We start from the raw sequence: 19,521 nt of genomic DNA on the forward strand, positions 1-19,521 counted from the left end.
GTAGTTGTCATTATTGTTCACTTAACCAACACATAACCTTGCCAATAATACAGTGGGAACTTATTCAGGCAAAGCCAGCCACACCCAGGTATCAGTGACTGTTGCAAAACACAGAGGAAATGGTGCTGTTTTTTGTTGTGGGCCTTTCCTCAGGTAGAAATCTGGCTTTATCAGCAACGCCTCTGGCCATCCAGCTGTCACTAAAGGATTCCAGCTGTGCAGTGTTGGACTGCACTGAGGGGGCCCCTGTGCCCCTACACACAGAGGAGCCACTGTTATAACCCCGGAGACTCTGAGCCAGCAGTCACAGCTCCATGTTACACAGTTGTGGGGAATTTAAGGCAAACAAGTTCAAAGGCAGGGTGGGAAACACTCAGGGGTCTGTAAATGTCCCTGTGACACTGGGTCCTGGGAGGCTATGCTTATGTCACACTGTGGCCCCTGAAACAAGGTGCTTTCAGTTGAAATTGGGACTGTTTTGTGTGTTTGTTTGGACCTGTTTGGAGTTATCCATTCATAGTAACACATACTCTAAAGACTGGTTGATAAATGATCCCTGTTGGCCGAAATAATCACTGTCTACTCTTTCACTGCCCTCTGTCTCACTGGTGCTTTGTTTAAAGAGTGTCTGGTTACACAGCATGCATGCGCAGGTCATATAAGACATGAATTTGCAGACTTGGCATGAGACACTTGCCGATAATCAAAGCAAAGGCCTCTGAGTGATGACGGTGGGAGGATCAAATGTCAGAAATGACTGGGCTTCAATTGAAAAATGTGCCATTCATGCTCCTGGTGACAGCATTTGGTCTGTTTTCCATCAGCCCCAGGGAGTGTTAGTCTGCTGATGACTGTACGGCAGGTGGAAATAATGAGACATTGCTCTTGTAACTCCATTGCCCTTATTGTTGGGGATTCTTAGCTTTGAATCAAATTTAAATCTTCCTAGCTTTCAACGTCAGTAACCAAAGTTACATAAAAGTTCAAGTCTGAAACCCAAACATGACATTTCAATGATACAATGTAATGTTAAGTTGAATTATTAATGGATCTACAAAAGGACTTAATGACAGATTAGTATTCAACAGAGTTTAATACATGTGTGTATTTTGGAACCAGCTGAACAGAGCGTTTATCGCTAGTGCTGAACAACAGAAAATGTACTTGATACATTCTAAAAATTTAGTTTAGTTGTTTTGTTCATTAACCTGTATTGGCTGTTTCCATCTTCCCAAATGGGAAGGTTTGCTTTTGTACACACTGGAAATTGAATATCTTTAATGTACTGTTGGTCAGACAATACAATTTAAAGATGTCTGCTTGAGCTCTAGGAATTTGTGACAGTCATCTGTGCCATTAGTTAATTATTGACCAACTGATTAATCATTCAATTATGAAAATAAGTGACATTTTAATCCATAATGAAAATAATCATTAGTTGCAGCCCTACTTGTCAGCCTTGACGCATCTTACCTCATTCATCACATCTACTGGACTGGAAACGTCTTTGGTGTCCCTCCTAAGTATCAGACAGACCATCATCAGAAAATAATTTAGTGCCCACTGTCCTTGGCCTATTTTCTCCATGCACTCTGCTGGATTACATTATCCACTCCTTTTTCAATTGCCTTATTCAGCTTTCAGCTTAAACTTGGCAGCAGTCATTCACCTCTGCGGCGGCTGAACAACTGCCCACTGGCCTCGATGCTCCGATGAAGCACTAAGTTAGGTCTCAGGATGACATCAGCCTGCTGGAATGTGCAATGAAGAGAGCATTAAGCTGGGCAGCAGGGCCTCGGGGGATCTGTGGATACATGAGGGGGGGATAGCAGACGCTCTGGTGTCAACCAAGAGTGAATGAGTCCACAACTTTGTCCAAACACAGTCCTCAACCTGATACAAAAACAGAGTCACACTCAGATGGGACTTAATGTGGCTTAATGTGTTACGGAAGTTGACTTTTTCTTGCCCAATCTTGTAGGATCGCCTCAAGGATTTACAACGGCATTGATTTAATCATTTATCCATTATCTTAGTAGAGTAGGTACATTTGAGAAACCGGCTCGAGATACACTTTTTGTTATATTCCATGGAATGCTCTGAACATCCCGATAGCAATGAATATCTTGATATAAAAAAATCCATACAAAAATGCATCAGTGGAAGCCGTAGTACTGTAAAAAGCACGACCAATCATTTTAGCCGGCCCGGCTAAAATACCTGGATGGCCTACCTGCCTGTCAGCCTTCCATCTGTGCACAAACTTATCTCGTGCCCTCATTGGTCATGTGCGCGTTCGTGTGTGTTGGAGGAGGGACTCTGTAAGGAGGTGGCAGATTTTTTCCGGCAGTGTATTTTCAAATTTTAGCGCACTCGAGCTGGTTTCTCCAAAATTACCTACCCCACCGTTAAGCTAACTTGAACAGTCATTTCACTATTGAGCCTATCTTCTAACCATGTATCCATTACTTAACATACATTTTTTCAACAATTTATCCATTACTTTTGACTAAGAAATTAAACCTTTTAATGATTAACTAAAAGCGAATAATTTATCGATAACATGTATCCATCCATCTATTAATTTGGCTACTCTACACTCTATGTACCCTGGAAACTGCAAAAGTACCCCCTGTTAGGAAATTGCTGCAGTAAGGGATGTGTGAAGTTAGCCGCTCTATGCAAGTCTTCACTGCATTTCTTTAAAAGTAGCAAATCAATAATTGGACTTTACTCTGCTCTCTGATAACCAAAATCCACTGTTCATTCTGGTCACTTCTCCTACAGTGTCCTCAAGTATTTTCCTTGATCCCCATGATATCAATTAAAACCCAACCAAATGTATGTGTGTGTGTCTTTGGCTTTAGGGCCTTGCTTTTACAACTTCACCGATCACCCGTCATCGTATTGACTCTTTGATTTTTACATTCTGGCCTCATGGTTAATTTGTCAAATCAAATTAGGGCTACTTGATTTCCACTTTGAAATTTAGAACATCCTCGGATCGTTTTCTTTTTTCGCAATAATTGGTTCTCCCATAGGCGACAATTATCAGTGGCGAGTGTAAAAACTGCATTTGCAATTACTGTGTTAGTGTGAATGTTTTGCAGCCTGGCCCTGATGTGTATACCTTTTTATATATGCACTCCATGATGCATTACATGTATTTCACCTGCTGCACCACAAAAGCTTTGTAAGAGGAGGTTACTTACTACTTTTTGTTACTCCTCAATCTGTGTTCATACCTTGTGTATTCAGGAGCAGAGAATGACTGCACGTACATGTGTTTCCTGACCTTCCTCTCTTTGCTTCTGTGCAGGCTGGGCAGTGAGCATTAACAGTTCAGCATGGCAGAGCCAGACCCAGAGCCAATGGGAACAGGACATCGTCTTGGAGCCCCGGAGACTCTTGGCATCAGTACGCTGGACCCTGGGCACAGACCCCCCGCCATGCCCCCTGGGCGACTTGTCACCATCAGGGTCCGCATGCTGGACGACACTGAGGAGCTCTTTGACATCTCGGTGAGTTGTTAAAGCCGTCTCGCTCAAGCGCATTTCTTGATGTGAATACTAATGTCGGATTGGGACTTCTTATTCTTGCACAGTGCCCAAGAAGCATTTCCCGTTTTCATTATAGCAACAGCTGTCTGAAAACCAGTTGGCATGGCAACTGCATGATGTTAAGTTGTTGAATGCAAAGATGAAACTGGAGGAATAATTTTAGTATATCAGGGTCCACCAGTTTATTGTAGTGGTATTTATTCTCCGTGTCCTAATCTCTCAAACCTGTAATACAGCTGTTATCTATTATTAAACATTTTTCCCTCCACTTTGTGGGACCACGGACATTATTTTATTCCACAGTTCTGTCTCACATTGATGTGTTGAAGAAGTGTTAGGAATCCATGTGCTTGTTAAGATAATGTTATGAAGGCAGGAAGGAACACAAAAGAGAGTACAACAGGTTTTTTTATGAATAAGAGGCCAGACTTCCATTTGAATTCCATTCATGATTTCTGGATTTAGAGAATAAGCTTCTCATTGCAGAGATCTGCATTTAGACATTAAAGTCTTATCTTGATTATCTAGAAGTTGAGCTTGAATCCGATACTTATTGTGAAAGTCATATTATAAGCTAATAATACTTTAAATGCAAAATAAAGAAACATTAAGGTCAACCAACTACATGTAAAAGGGTGGATGCAGATTATTCGAAAATGGAAATCTTCAGGAAAACTGAAACTATTCAGGAAATAGGTTTCATTCTTTATGATCTCCAAGTGTTAGGCTTATTGTCAACAAATCCCATGAAATAACCAGAACTTTAGTGCATTTTAAGAAAAGCCTGACTGTGTAAACCAACACTACTAAAAGTGATACACCACAGAAATGAGCCACACAGAGTGACCAAATGACATGTTCCTTCATTATAATGAACATGGGCTCTGTAGTTTATTTTTAGTCAGTCCCACATACAATGTCCTGCTGCCTTAAATACACACAAGTTCACCATTGGAATTCACACATGAAATTGGTCCTAAATATATACACCATTTACTCCTGTTGAATCAATATATGCTCAAAACTACAGTGACTAGCTGCAGTTAATGAGCCTTATATAAGAAAATAAAAGTATATGTTCTTTAATTTTAAAGATTTACATCCTTGAGAACTGATGGGTTGGGCCTGAATGAGGGTAGTCCGGTTATTCAGAACATATTGAAATACTTACTAATTGTTGGTTGTAAAGTTTGTGGGATTTGTTGAAAGAAGAAAAAATAGAATGACACCCGCATTATCCTTGAAGGCAATGACACACGGCCCTTCTTCCTCCAGCATTCCTCTGAACTTGTGGTGTTTTGGGAAGGTGTTCTCAGACCTTGAATCAATGGCAGAAACACTGGGTGGAGGAAGTGAAAAGACCGTTATTTGTCTTAGAATAGAAGAACAAGCCCCAATCTGTGACCACTGTCCTTCCCGCCTGGAAGAGAAGAACGAGATGAGTAGATAGAGGAAAATGAAGAGTGGTGATGGAGGGAAACAGATACAGCAGCCACAGACGACTCGTTTAATGTGTATGAATGGGGCTGGGCAGGCACTGAAGCCCCGGCCACACGAGGACGATAACGGTCGTATCTGCTACAGTTCACTATCAGATAGACGGTTCGGCCACACTAGGCCGACATGGAAACGCAGAAAACAATAACGGGTCCCAAGGTGGGTAGATCTACAAACGAAATGCTCTGGGGGGGGGCAAACGGCTCCGTGTTTACGCCTATACGATCATTTCCTGATAACGTTGAAGCAATAGCCCCGCCTCTCCCCACCTCTCCTGCTCAGAGATCAGGGCTGAAGTCGAATAGTCCATTTAGTTTAGGAACCTTCCTAACGGAGTGAAATGACCCGGAAGTCCCTCAGTGGCAGCCATGATAAGTGCCGTCTCTAGATGATAGGAAAGGAGGTTTCAAACTTCCTTTATAACCTCCTTTAGCTTAGGAACCACTGGACCTCCCTTGACGAAAGGAGAAAATGCTGCCCCACAATGCCTTGCAGCCGCAGCATGTGCCGTCACACAACAGTCGGCCGTTCACGGAAACAACCGATTATGACCGAGAAATGATATCATGATGAAAGTTACGGTGCATATTAAGCATTTTAAAACGTATGTGGTAAGTTGCCAAAGTGCTTTGTTTTGAACGTTCATCAGTATTGTAATCAAAGAGAAATATGAACGTTAGTTTTTACTGAAATGATCAAATAAAGTCAACATGTCACAGTGTTTACTGAGCTGTGTGGGGTTTGTTCAACTTTTAAAAGATGTTTGAATGGTGATATACACAGTGATAGATGTTAAGGACTAACGTTTATAATAAATACATCTGTATTGATTTTAAGATATTTTCATAGTTCATACAATCATAATGTGGACCGGAGGGAGAGGGTGACGAGCATAAGTTTCACTTTCTTTTTTTATTTGAATTCCAACTTTGGTCATGAAGAATATGTTTCTCTGTTGTTCATAAAGCAAAGCAGCAGCATCAGAGCACGGTGCAGAGTCTCTAGATGAGTTCACAGTAGTCCGTCGTTCTTATTAAACATCCATGTTGTCGTCCGCTGTATAGAAAACTGTAGTTTCCATAGTTTCCCCACAGCAGCAGACGCACATTCATGACGTCCGCTGGCGCATCATAAACACGTCGGATAGTGAAAGTGCAGTCGGATTCTCTAAAGTACCGCAGTCTCTTCTCCTAAGTCCTTTTGAATTCTCCTATCCACTATCCCTTAACCCCGTGACGTTTCACTCAGAGGTCAAGGAATAGACGATGGGGTTAGACGTTAGGAGCTTATTTTTGGATTATCCGACCACAACCCAGCTGCTGGGCTCTCAGAAGAGGGGGAGGAAAAGAGAGGCTCCGTTTTGTATTCTTATATTATTATATAGAGTCGTTATTCATTTGTTTTAAAGCTCAATAAATAACAAAGAAGACCTTTGACCGGCACTTTTCTAATTTTGTCCGGAAGTTTGACGGACATGTTGACCGGCAAAATAAAATCTAACTGAAACTCTGCCGCACGGTCCCCTCTTCCCTTGGAAGAGGCGGAGAGGTGGGTGTGTTTCATCTGATGGTGGACTACCGGAGAGATTTACAACAGGAGCAAACGCTTGCCTCGGGGAGGGATAAAAAGAGCCAGAGCGTCTACAGCGGAGAATAAACAGAAGGGCAACCATGGCAACCATGGCAACCATGCGCGGAAGTCTTCTTCGTTGCTTTTGTGGAGGGACTACAGTGCCACTTACAGGCCTGACATATGTACTACAGCGTCACCAGCGCTTTTGAGCGGTCTCGTGTGAATGGACACGTTTCTGGTGCCTGTTGCGTGTGGACGGAAAACGTTGTTATCGTCCTCGTGTGGCTGGGGCCTAAAGCTGCTGAGCTTTCCTGACAGTTAGTGAGTGTGCGGTGCAGGGTGGATGTGTCCTTCTGGCTGCTTCCCAAGGTAGTATGGGTAAATGTTGCTCCTAAGGCAGGCAACAAAAAAAAAGTAACAAAAGAAAGAAAAATAAATACGTTTTTAGATGTAAACCTATCATCCACCACCCCGTTAGCAGGTGCCACTTGATTGACGTATATTTGAGACACCTCAATAATATAATACATTAACCTTTACGGTGACACAAGAGCGGACGGCAGGACTGCAATTTCCCGTGTTCAGTGAATGCAACAGAGGCAAGTCACCAGACCAATCAGAGAGTTGCATGGAAATACACATGTGCTTGTGTCATTCAAGCTCGGCTCTGTGTGTGTGTGTGTGTGTGTGTGTGGCAATAGCGCATTTAGTGTGATAGAGAGAGAGAGGGACCGGTGCTAGCGTCGACCGTGATGTTAGCATCTGGTTAGCTAGCTGCACTAACGGACATAAGGAGCCGTTTCCATAACAGGCTGGAGGAGAGTCCTCCCCTGTCAGACTGAGGGGCTCAGGTGAGCTAAGGACTCTCTGAGTGTTTAGAACGGTGTTGTCACAAATTATTCAAAAGATTATTTCCGAGGCACACCTTCATATAATCATTATAGTTCACAACAATAAGAGAATAAATGAAAAACAGGTATGAAATACTATATGGCAGTAAAACAAGAATACAGTTTAAAAGGGGAGTGATTTGTAAAATATCCATAAAGAAGAAGAAAATCTGTTTACAGTTCTGTTTCATATGGGTGCTGAAAGAGGTATCCATAGATATCTTCATGTTGCTCTCAAAGTGCACCAGATTGATGCTTTCAACTTCAATATTTAAAAAAAAATCTTCCCAGGAGAGCATCCCCCCAGACCCCCCTAGAGGAGGTGAGGTCCGCCCCCACTCGTAAAAAATAGCACTTTACCCCTGCCTATATGCTGTGAGCTGATTATGGAGCCTTCATTGTAACAGTAATTCAGATGCAATTAGCCTATATAAAAGGCCTCAAATTGGAAGCACCGTCTGGGCCGTCTTGTTCACTCAATTCTTCAATAGGTAGATCTCGCCTTTCACCTAGGCCGAGGTCGGTGATCTTGGGCTTAAAAAGGTTGGTGACCACTGTTCTAGAGGTATCATGTGTTGTACTTAATACTTAAGGCTCAATAGATTCTCACCGTGAGGTCCTGTTTGATTTCCCTCTTTTAACCCACATTGCATTTTGTGTACTATGGGTTAAGTGAGGCATTAAAGCCGTAATTGTTTTTGTTTTACAAGACAAGGTTCTTGATGTCCTCACTCAATCTCACTTTCTCTTATATTGGAATATATGCTGGATCTGCTTTTTCTTTTTTTGGGGTTAAAACAATACGTTTGCCTAAACGTACCTTTTTTAATAGGGAATATCATCAAGCCTAGGATGCCTGTACCCAGGGGCGGACTGGGAGGAAAAAGTGGCCCAGGGATTAATTGACAGACCACTGAATGCGTGGCATGTATCGGCCGGCCGGCGACGAAAGTATGTTACTTAACAAAAAACCCTATGCATTTAATGTTATTTTGGACCATTATTCATATAGTAATCAGTAATCACATTACCTGAGCCCTTGAGTTGCCTAGAGCAAAATTGTTACAGCATATATTTAATGATTTTAATGTTAACAGATCATTGATGCAATAACATTTGGACCCAATTTGCCTGACTTGACGCATGGAATAAAACATAGGCGTAGGAAGCATCCTCAATGTGGGTGAGACAATTTAACAGGGGGTGTGGGCAGGTGGTGGACCTCACCTGCTCTAGGGGGGTCCGGGGGCATGCTCCCCCGGGAAGTTTTTTTTTGTAAATGTGGAAGTTAAATGCATCAATCTGGTGCACTTTGAGTGCAAAATTAGGGACTAAATCTATGGATACATCTCTCAACACCAATATGAACAGATTTACTTTTTCTTTCAACATTTATTTGAACAGCAAGTGGAGGCAAAAGTGACTGCACCCAAAACAATAAACCTGCTAGCTAACTAGCCTAAACTCAGTAACAGAATGTGGGCAACACGTTCTTCTCCACAGCCGCGCAACCTCTGAGTCAGACGTCACTTCCCCCTTTTCTATCCTACGGATACAGCCACTCTCCCTGAACCCCGTTTCCCTGCCAACCCCCCCCCCCTCCCCTATGCAAGCCCCTCCCTCTGAACCCAGTGCTCGCCACAATAATGTATACTGTATACACAAACTATACAAAAATGCCTTTACGCTTTGGAGCTTGTTTATCCATCTGTAAGCTAGGTCTCTCAGTCACTCACTCCTGATCGTTCACTGCGCAGTGACAGCTGCTACGGAGCTGATGTGTGAAAGTGAAACTATCTGATAGATAGAACATAGGTAGCCTATCAAAACGGCCCAGCCCAGCCCAGTGGGCCGGGAGGATTTAGGTAAGCAAAACTAAACTAAAAAGGAAGTGGCCAGAACACTTACAAGAAACATTTTTTAATTTTAAATTTGTTTTGGCCCTCCGGCCCACGCACAGCACCGGCCCACCGGGAAAACTCCCGGTATTCCCAATGCCAGTCCGCCCCTGCCTGTACCTGATAAAAGAGGAACCGGTGAGGATGGGATTTTATTCAGTCTGCTTTAGGGCTCGTAATCTGTAAAAACCTGCAATGAAACTACTCTCTGAGGAGATATTAACCTAAGAGCATACAGTAGATTTTTCTGGAGTTTAGATGCCACAAAGATTTAAGATTACGACAGCTCTACCCTCCAATAAATCAACTCACCGATGGTTGGTCATTTTTCATATGATAGATGTCAGATCTGTATTTATGGCATATTTATTTTGTTTTCTGACTTGCTGTCAGATTTCAAGCAGTTTGAACTACAGCACTGTCTCTAGAATAAAAAAGCAGTAGTGAAATACATCTTGTGACTTTTGTGAGACCAGAGCTGCATTGAAGGGATAACTCATACATAGCCGGGGCTTTTCCACTCCATTGGCCTTCTCGTGGACTTATCATGGTGGCCATGAAGGTATAGTTGAGCTGTGGTGATGGTGAACTAGAAACAGCTTTTGTCACTGTAGCAGACAGGCTGGACAGAAGAAGGCTGAAGATGCTGCTCAGGAGACGGGAACAAAAGGCTCAGGCGAACACAAAGCTTTATTCATGCTCAATTTAACACACATTATGTCCACTGTCCCAAGTAATCACTTGAAATACACATTGACGTTGGTTTTGCCTAGAGGTGTGCGAGAAGTACATTTTCATCCGCTTAAAGTCGGAGTGGAAAGATCTGTTATCTTTTTGAAAAAATAATGCAATAGATGAAACATGTTCTGCATTCAATTCAGTGTTGTTAAAGTTCAGTGTTTAAAGACAACATATGTTGTGTAGAGTTGATGGAGAAAACCCCATTGGAGCCCATAGATGCCTCGAAATAATTTGTTCTGGCAAGGCTGTTAAACAGTTCCTTCCTTTGTGATTGCGTAAACTAGATCCCAAAACTCTCCGTTTTCTTTTTTTGGTCCAGCTGAGACGGAGGCTACAGAAGATGGGTGTCAAAGTAGCCCAGATCTCCCTGCTGATGTTAATCTATCCCCTGCAGCAGTGAAGTGAGAAGATAGCTGCACGGTCTACAAACTACATTTGTCAAGCAATTATCTACTCCTTTATTTTCACAGCAGGAACCTACAGTAATGTTGGAGAAGAGGCAGTTCATCTTAGGTGATTTTATAGTCAGAAAGGCTCGAGGATTGATTTTTCTAACTTCACCCTGTAACTGATATGGCAGGTTTCAGTTCCTGCTCCTCTGGTTCAGAGGGGTAAGTTTCCACCTCAGCGGGCAGAATATCAGATGGTTGAGTAACAAAAAGGGGCCATCGAGCCATCTCTTGGGTCACATACCATGCTGTGGCCTACTTAGCACTCTGGCCGTGAACATACTTGTTTTGATGATGATGATGTCTGGCTGAGCGAACTTTGATAACGGTTGACTTGCATTGATTAATAAGCACACTGGGGTCAAAATAATGGCCCGGTTATGCCTTCTCTAAATTCCTATGGAATATGTTCTGATTCTGTCCATAATGCTCGTGCAGAGTTCAGCAGAGCAGGTTATCCAGACGGTAGCTCTCTGTCTGTCTGGTAGTCCTCAGGCGTACATACAGTGACTCTGTCTGTACCCATGTTTTGACGCTTATGTTTGCTGATGGCTGGTGGAGGCTGTGCAGAAGTTGCCTTTAAGGAGTGTGATTGTAGCTCGGGTTGGGAGGTGGGGGATGGGATGATGAGCAGAGTGGAGAGAGAGAGAGAGAGAGAGAGGAGTCATGCTCATTCCTATGAATGAAGGAAACAGTCAGGGCCCATTAGCTGAACCTTACTGCTAGAATACCAACTAATACAACCCAACATGTGATGTCCTGTTTCCTATTTAAGACTGAAATTAGAAACACAGACGCTTACGACTAGAAACTCCGAGACAACTCTATCTCTCTCTGTCATGTTGTTCTACTACTTCTGTTCTTTCTCTTAACCCTGTAAAGCACACATATATTTATAATTTATTTTGACCTTTCAGATGTTGTTGTAGGGAGCCTCTGGAGCAGAAATGAAAGAGTTTTTACGTTTTGGTTAGTTTTTAGGGAAATGTTGTAATATTGCAACGCTGGGCTTAGTAGGGGCAGCATTTCTGTATTTCTACTCACATTGTCTGAATAAATATATTGAACAACTTAGGGTTGATTTGCAGGATTGATTGCTTACTTAGCCCTATATCAGTAAATCATGAATAATAATCACACATCAGTCATATTTGTTATGAATAGTCATTTATTAAATATGATAGTTCCTATCGTCGGAAAAGCAGAGTCACACTTGGTGCATTGTGTGTTTGTGTACCCTTTACTGCAGTGTCTGCACTGCAGCGTCCTCTCTTTGTCTTCACTGGAAAATATGCCATTAGGTCCTTCCGTACATCCAGTGTGATCTCTTGGATGGGGCCCCGTTTGGTGGACTCCCATCACCTGAGGATGGTCTCTTCTGAGCATTCAACGGGCTCCTTGATGTCACCGTCGCTGCTGGGCTCCCGTTGCCTGAAGATGGTCGTCCTCTCTCGGGTGTTTTCAGAAGAGTTGTGTTCACCTGATTAGAACAGAATCAATCGAGATACATGTCAAAAATACATCAGGATACAAGTCAAAGATATTACAGTGAAATATAAAAAAATATTACAAACGGCAAATAGCAGAAATGCATTCTTACCAGGATGAGAGAGGATGCTAGATCTGCCTGAAACTGTCTCCTGTTCAGGATCTCCTGCTTTGGCATCTTTTAGAGCTTTGCATTCTGGCTTGTAGAGGAGCCAGGCGTTGATCACAGCAAGGATGATGGTGTGCCAGAAGATGTACACGTACCAGCGTCGGGACTTCATGGGGAACTTGTATTTGGCCGTAAACGAGTCCCAACAAATCCACACCTCCCATGTACTTGTTGTAACCAGAAAAGTCAGTATTGGGACTGATGAAATCTTTTTTCAGCCAGCGATACCTGTCACAGGCTTGGTGGGTTTATGTTGTTGTGTCTCGATGTCCACATAATCACTGCCTGGGGGTTCATTGGGTTGTTGGTTTTCCTTGCCCATGTGGCCACAGGCATCTTCATCTGCCTCTTCTTCACTCATATCAGTGTCACTGTCCTCTGATTCCATCTCAAACTCACTTTCTCCGTTTTGGATGGCAGAAATCACATCCTGCACACTGAATTGAGGATCTCTCTTTGCTGGTGGCATTCTGAAATGGAAAAAGTAATTAATAAATATGTATCAATAATACACATGCTTATTATATTGTAATAGATTACCTGAATTAATAGATAGGGTGGTGGAACAAGCGTTCATTCTGTCTGGCTTATCCTATTATCATACTGAAAGGAATACAGGCACCACCCCCTTCCAGGTGTCCCGATGCAACAAGTATCTGAATCCTATTTACATTGTAGACTTGAGTCACACAATGCTACCTGGCTTAGCCTATTATCATAATAAAAGGAATACCTACACCCACACATGCAGGTAAACCAGTTCAACAAGTCACACAATGCTGATAACAGGCTAATTATCATACTAAAAGAGATACATCCAAGTGTCCCAACACTGTTTCCAAAGAACTGTTTCTGACAGAACCAGAGTTAAATGTATTGTTGTAACTAATTAACTGATAAGATACAAGTAGAAGGAGTTCAAGTATCTCGGGGTCTTGAGTGAGGGAGCAATGAGTGAGATGGGCCGGAGAATCGGAGCAGCGGGAGCGGTACTGCAGTCGCTTTACCGCACCGTTGTGACGAAAAGGGAGCTGAGCCAGAAGGCAAAGCTCTCTGTCTACCGGGCCATTTTCGTTCCTACCCTCACCTATGGTCATGAAGGATGGGTCATGACCGAAAGAACGAGATCGCGGATGCAAGCGGCCGAGATGGGTTTCCTCCGCCGGGTGGCTGGTGTCTCCCTTAGGGATAAGGTGAGAAGTTCGGTCATCCGGGAGGGACTCGGAGTTGAGCCGCTCCTCCTTCGCGTCGAAAGAAGCCAGTTGAGGTGGTTCGGGCACCTAGTTAGGATGCCACCTGGGCGCCTCCCTAGGGAGGTGTTCCAGGCACGTCCAGCTGGGAAGAGACCAAGGGGTAGACCTAGGACCAGGTGGAGGGATTATATCTCTTCGCTGGCCTGGGAGCGCCTTGGGATCCCCCAGTCAGAGCTGGTTGATGTCGCCAGGGAAAAGAAAGTGTGGGGCTCTCTGCTGGAACTGCAGTTTAAAATATTCCTACAGTTATAATTTCACATACTTTCATCAGAAATAATGTATTAATTTATTCAATTCTGGTCTTAATTCAAAGTCTTACAGAGGACACATTTAGAACTTTGTTATAGTGAATTATCAAAGACATTATATTTCTATTAGTGTTTTATTTCCACATGTGAACATATAAGAAGGGCAATCTCCATGACAGGGATACATGCTATTTTGACTACCACACTGACCCAATGACCCAAGACGTAAGCCGCTCAAAATCAAATGTAATGAATGTATTCCACAATAACTAAATATGTGCATGTTCTAGACATTGTAATAATCAAAACATATTTGAGGCATTTTACATACTTGAATCTGACATATCCAGTCCAATAAAACAAAGAGATGTTGCTCGTTTGAAGATTCTGAAGTTGTCTGAGTGTATGGCCAGAGGGCAGGATCTGCAAACACATTTACTACCCAATAGCATTGTGAGGCTGAACAAAAGGACCTTTTGACTATGTAAATGTGGTCTTTATAAACACATTTACTGACTTTTTTTAGGATAGCTTAAAGGGTTCAACTATAATGAGCCAGAGAGGACTGCAGTATGTCCTCTCCAGCCATTACTTTGTCCATTACACTCACGGTAAAGGCCTTTTTTATTAAAAGGGGAACCGTGCAGAGAGAACATGTAGAATTCATTGATTACAGATCACTTCATCTCTTGGCATTTTCATTTGCTTTCCATATGAGATTTTTACCCTGCCTCATTAAACTCCAATATACTACTTTTGCTTTCCTTAATACTGATTAAGTCTCCAGGAAGTGAATGCACAAGTAAAACACAATGTTATCCACACTTGCCTGGTCCACCAGCTAAACTAAAACTAAAGAATGTCTTAACAAGAATTTCTGGGTGGATTACCTTAATAATTAAGGTTCCTTAGGATAAATATGAATTACTTTAGTAGTCCTCTTCTTCTTCTTATTCTTCTTCCAACATTAGCAGTTTAAGATTTTCAGTGATCTAGTAAAGTATATAATAACTATCTTATAATAAATAACATCTTAATGGATTGACATACATTCTTTTTACAGACTCATGGTTTCCTGAAGATGTATCGTAGTTACTTTGTTGATCCTATGACTCGATATCCAGGGAAACAACATGTAAACGTGTCCATTACTTTAAATCGAATGAATAATTCCAAAATTAATGAAATTCACTGAGCCCCGCTTAACGCCAGTACGTACTTCAGGATTGTCATTGTGAACATTTTAAAATGCTCATTTGTATTCCAAAGTGTAACTTTACCAGTAACTACAGCTTCATATACCTGATGCATTAGTCTTGTTTCACATCCAAGGCAACTTCACAAGACATTGCAGATGAATAGAGTTACACTCTGATTGTTTTCTCATCACAGCATGTAGTAGTTGTGGAGCATCAGAGCTGATCAGTGAGTTGAGATTACACATCAGCAGCTAAAGATGTTTTTGGACGTCCCTTTTAGCCTTGTTTGTAGGCTCTAATCCATCATTATAACGTATAACACTGTCATCTGTCTTAACATAATAGATAGATATATGAAAGATACAACATCAAAGCGTAGATTACTATGGTAGCCTCTAAAATACTAATTCAATGAGCCATCTCGACCCACAATAGTATTAGCTACAGAGTCCATGTGACAGGGGGTAATTAATCTCTCACTGAGAAGCTGACTAGCCGCCTGTGATCTCGATGCATCATCCCCATGTCCGGATCTATAGTTTATCACTTGCAATTCCAACATTTGTCCCAGCGGAGCAGATACAGAGGCAGTGATTGAGAGATGAAACCCCCCTATGCCTGTGACCAGCGATATGCAGCCTATTTTGGGACACTGACATGATGCTTGGGGAGATGTTTTTTTACTTTTTCCTATTCCCATAACTCAAATGTTTACAGGTCAGTGGGGAACACCCAAGATAAAGGGGGCTATGTCACACATAGAAGGACCCGCATGGCTTTAGACACAACTCTCACATTAGTCCAGAGAGCTTCCCATCATCCTACCCTTTGCCACTCTATCCCCCATATGCCCTCACCCATTCATTGTGATTGGAAGCAATTAGAACAGCACTAGTGTGCTTTGTTGCCGGCTGAATGGCAATGAGGTCTGGACTTAATGAGTAGAAACATGATGAAGGGCTTCTTTCAGCTGTGTCTCATCTATAGCTTCAGAGTGGTTGTTCAGTGACTGGCAGTGTGTAGGAATCGCTGGGGTGTTTCTGTTCGTTGCTACCTGTAGATCAATTCCCGGATACAAAGAATCAGCTGTACGAAATGCATTTGTAGCTACATTTTTCAGCATATATCTGAATACTAATTACTCTATTAATTCCAGTGGCTAATGCTCCACTTACTCATCAGAGTACTTATTACATTTGACATTTATACAATGTTCATTAATAATACAATGAGATAATTACATTTATCTGTGTGTAAATTATGTTTTCAATGTGAGGAATCTACTCACCAGTCACCACATGCTATCTCACTGCAGAAAATAATAATACCTCTTATTTTTGTACATTGAATATTAAGCTACAGCGAGCAGCTTAGCCTAGTTTAGCATAAAGATTGGAAACAGGTTGTAATAGCTAGCCTTAGGCTGCGGCCCCACGAGGACGAAAACGGCTAAACGCATAGGATTAACGCAAACGCAATCGCAAACGGCTTCCGTCCACATGCAATAATTATCCGGATAGTGTCTGCCCACACGAGACCGCTCCGTTTAGCTCCAACCGCTGGAGAAGCTGCAGTACATATGCAGGAGCCTCTACGTGGCGCTGTAACTTCCTCCACAAAAGCAGCGAAGAAGCATGGTTGTCATGGTTGCCCTTCTGTTTATTCTCCGCGGTGGGGCCCGAGGGAACCGGGCAGAGTTTTTCGCCAGTCAGCGTGTATTAAAGTTGAAATCTTCCGGACAAAATTATAAAAGTGCCGGTCAAAGGTCTTCTTTGTTATTTATTGAGCTTTAAAACAAATGAATAACGACTCTATATAATATAATGATAAAATACACGGAGCCTCTCTTTTTCCTCCCTCTCTTCGGACAGCGCCAGTGTCTGTCTCATGCAGCAGCTCATCCAGTAATCAGTGACCCGGCCGACTGTAAAAATAAACATATTTATAACTAGTTTAGGGAGTTTGAGAGGTAATTAAAATAGCTAAGGGTGATGATCTGACTTGAAGTGTGTGCGGGAGGAGCTGCAGGTGAGCAGAGCTGCGTGTCTCCGTCCTGTCAGATTAGACTTCACTCGCGAGAGAAAGATAAATAATCTGAATTCAGGGTGCAGTTTACTTTGACGTGGGGGTGAGCAGCAGAGGTGGGGAGAGGCGGGGCTATTGCCTCATCATTATTGCTGTAGATGTTGCACAAACAACTGTAGCATGGTCAATAGCGTCCGGAGCACGATAGCAACTCTGCGATCCGCCATTGTTGTTGTTGTTGGTGGCGAAACACTTCAGCACTGGCGCGGGGTAAGCGGAGGTGAGCAGAAGAGGTGGGGAGAGGCGGGGCTATTGCGCAATCACTATCAGTGATCTGAAAATGTCCGTATAGGGCGCACACACGGAGCTGTTTGACCCCCCAGAGAGTGGCGTATGCATTTCTATCCACCTTGGGACCCGTTGTCGTTTCCTCAGTCGTTTAGTGCCATATTCGGTCGTCCTCGTGTGGCCGAACGGTCTATATGACACTAAACAGTAACGCAAACGACCGAATTCGTCCTCGTGGGGCCGCAGCCTTAGTCTGTCCAAAGGTAACCCAATCTTCCTTTTAAATCCCTGAATATTTGTTTTACAAGGGGTCATACCAGACCATTCTACACTTTAACCTTTTATTTTTAACCATGATTTATAAGCATATTTAAACCACTTACGTTTAGATAGTTGCTTTTCTGTGTTGACTTCACTTTGTGTTAGCAACAGTGTGTATAGAGAGAGTGGGAATCCCCCATGCTTATTAAACATCTTCTTGGCAAATGAATGCTCACGCGTGTGTGTTTCATCTTCTGCAAAATTGCCTCTGCATGGCGAGACTAACGTTCAAGCTACTTATTATTTTCGTAAAAATGACAAAGCACATTCTTGTTGTGCAAATTTCAAACCTGACATGTCGACTGTACATGAAGGCAGAGCTCAGAGACGGGAAGAAAGTTTAGTCTGGCAGCTAAACTCTGAGCTGCTTTGGGGACACGCTCTGCTTCCCCAGCCTCACTGCTCTTTAGGGGGAGAAAACTGGGAGAGGTGGTGGTTCAATGATTTTGGCACAGAGGATGATTTGGCACCAATATTTCTTGATGGGCTTTCATTGGCAGAATATGAATACAAAGGAGATTTGATTGGCTGTAAGAGCGCTTGGAAGAATGGGGTAGCAGCTATGCAGCCCAAAGCAACAAATCCAACTCTCCCACCATGTCAGTGAGTTTTCTAAACCCATTACTGTCACTCCCTGTTCTCTAATATGAGTCATGCACAGCAAAGAGTGCGGTCTCTTTAAATTGACTTCCCTGAGTGACTGTAGCAATACCCTGATGCCCATTTCTAGTTTTTTAAGGTGTCCTTCTGTTGTGAAAATGTCATTTTAAAGCAGCTACATGAGCAGACTAGTAAAAAGATGAAAGGAGATTGACCAAGGCAATCTCCCCCCCCCCCCCCTCCCTCTTACAGTGAGCTGGTCTTTACACAGAGTTGTGAATGAAAGGATTGTTAGAGACAGTTTAGAGATAATCAGCGCCTCTCTGATTTTATCTACCATGTCACCCGAGAAAGTGTTTGCAGCCTGACCGTGGAGACAACCAGAACGATGCCTTGATTCAGCGAGAATGCTGGGAATTACCGGCATCCAGACGTCTGATGTTTGTCACTGCTGTCTGTTCCGCTAACAAGTTACATCTGTTCACTTTTGGGAGCCATAAAATGGAAAAATGTCTTGCTACTGTACTCGAAGATCACTTTCCCAATTGTATTGCTTCCTCCTGCTTTTATCCGTTGTTATTCTCTCTCTTATTCTCCGTGGCCTCCTGCCATGGAAACAAATTATTTGTTGTTTATAATCCGTCCCTCTGCTGCTGGAAAGCAAGAGTTGGCCCCACTGCCACAACCTTTGAGGTGTGTGTGTGTGTGTGTGTGTGTGTGTGTGTGTGTGTGTGTGTGTGTGTGTGTGTGTGTGTGTGTGTGTGTGTGTGTGTGTGTGTGTGTGTGTGTGTGTGTGTGTGTGTGTGTGTGTGTGTGTGTGTGTGTGTGTGTGTGTGTGTGTGTGTGTGTGTGTGTGTGTGTGTGTGTGTGTGTGTGTGTGTGTGTGTGTGTGTGTGTGTGTGTGTGTGTGTGTGTGTGTGTGTGTGTGTGTGTCCTCCCTCTGAGGTGATAGTTTGGATCACTGGGTGATGCCCTCTTTGTGAATATACATCGCTTCAGCACTATTGATGCATGTTGTAAAGGCCACATGGAATCACGCTGGGCTATGCGTGGGTTGCCATGGCTACACATAGAGGTGGACGAGGAGCGTCTGAGCCGGTTGCCATGCTGCAGAGCTCTGTCTTCCTCTGATATCTAGGGGCTGGGGGGGCGTATTCATGCAGAGCATTAATGTGAGTTTAGTGCGCTAGCATGGAGATACGCTGCTGCACACCAATTAGGACTGACTTATTCAGGAGACACAGCCTACCTCTCTGTGGGCTGTGGGGACGTGTGCAAGACGAGTTTTCATATTCAAATTCCTTGGGTAAAAATATGACTGAC

At 43.0% G+C, this 19,521-nt stretch overlaps 1 protein-coding gene across 4 annotated transcripts in view; it reads left to right on the forward strand.

The window, feature by feature from the left end:
* The window catches only part of LOC117466902 (FERM, ARHGEF and pleckstrin domain-containing protein 1), a 59,725-nt gene that overhangs the window by 760 nt on the left and 39,444 nt on the right, over positions 1-19,521 (forward strand). For all 4 annotated transcript variants that reach the window (XM_034110401.1, XM_071207055.1, XM_034110402.1 and 1 more), the window contains exon 2: positions 3,320-3,521. In XM_034110401.1, the coding sequence (XP_033966292.1) occupies positions 3,348-3,521 (174 nt within the window). In that variant the 5' untranslated portion in view covers positions 3,320-3,347. The remainder of the gene's footprint in view (positions 1-3,319; positions 3,522-19,521) is intronic.

This window comes from Pseudochaenichthys georgianus, chromosome 21, assembly GCF_902827115.2.
Source record: "Pseudochaenichthys georgianus chromosome 21, fPseGeo1.2, whole genome shotgun sequence".
Classification (NCBI taxonomy): Eukaryota; Metazoa; Chordata; class Actinopteri; order Perciformes; family Channichthyidae; genus Pseudochaenichthys; species Pseudochaenichthys georgianus.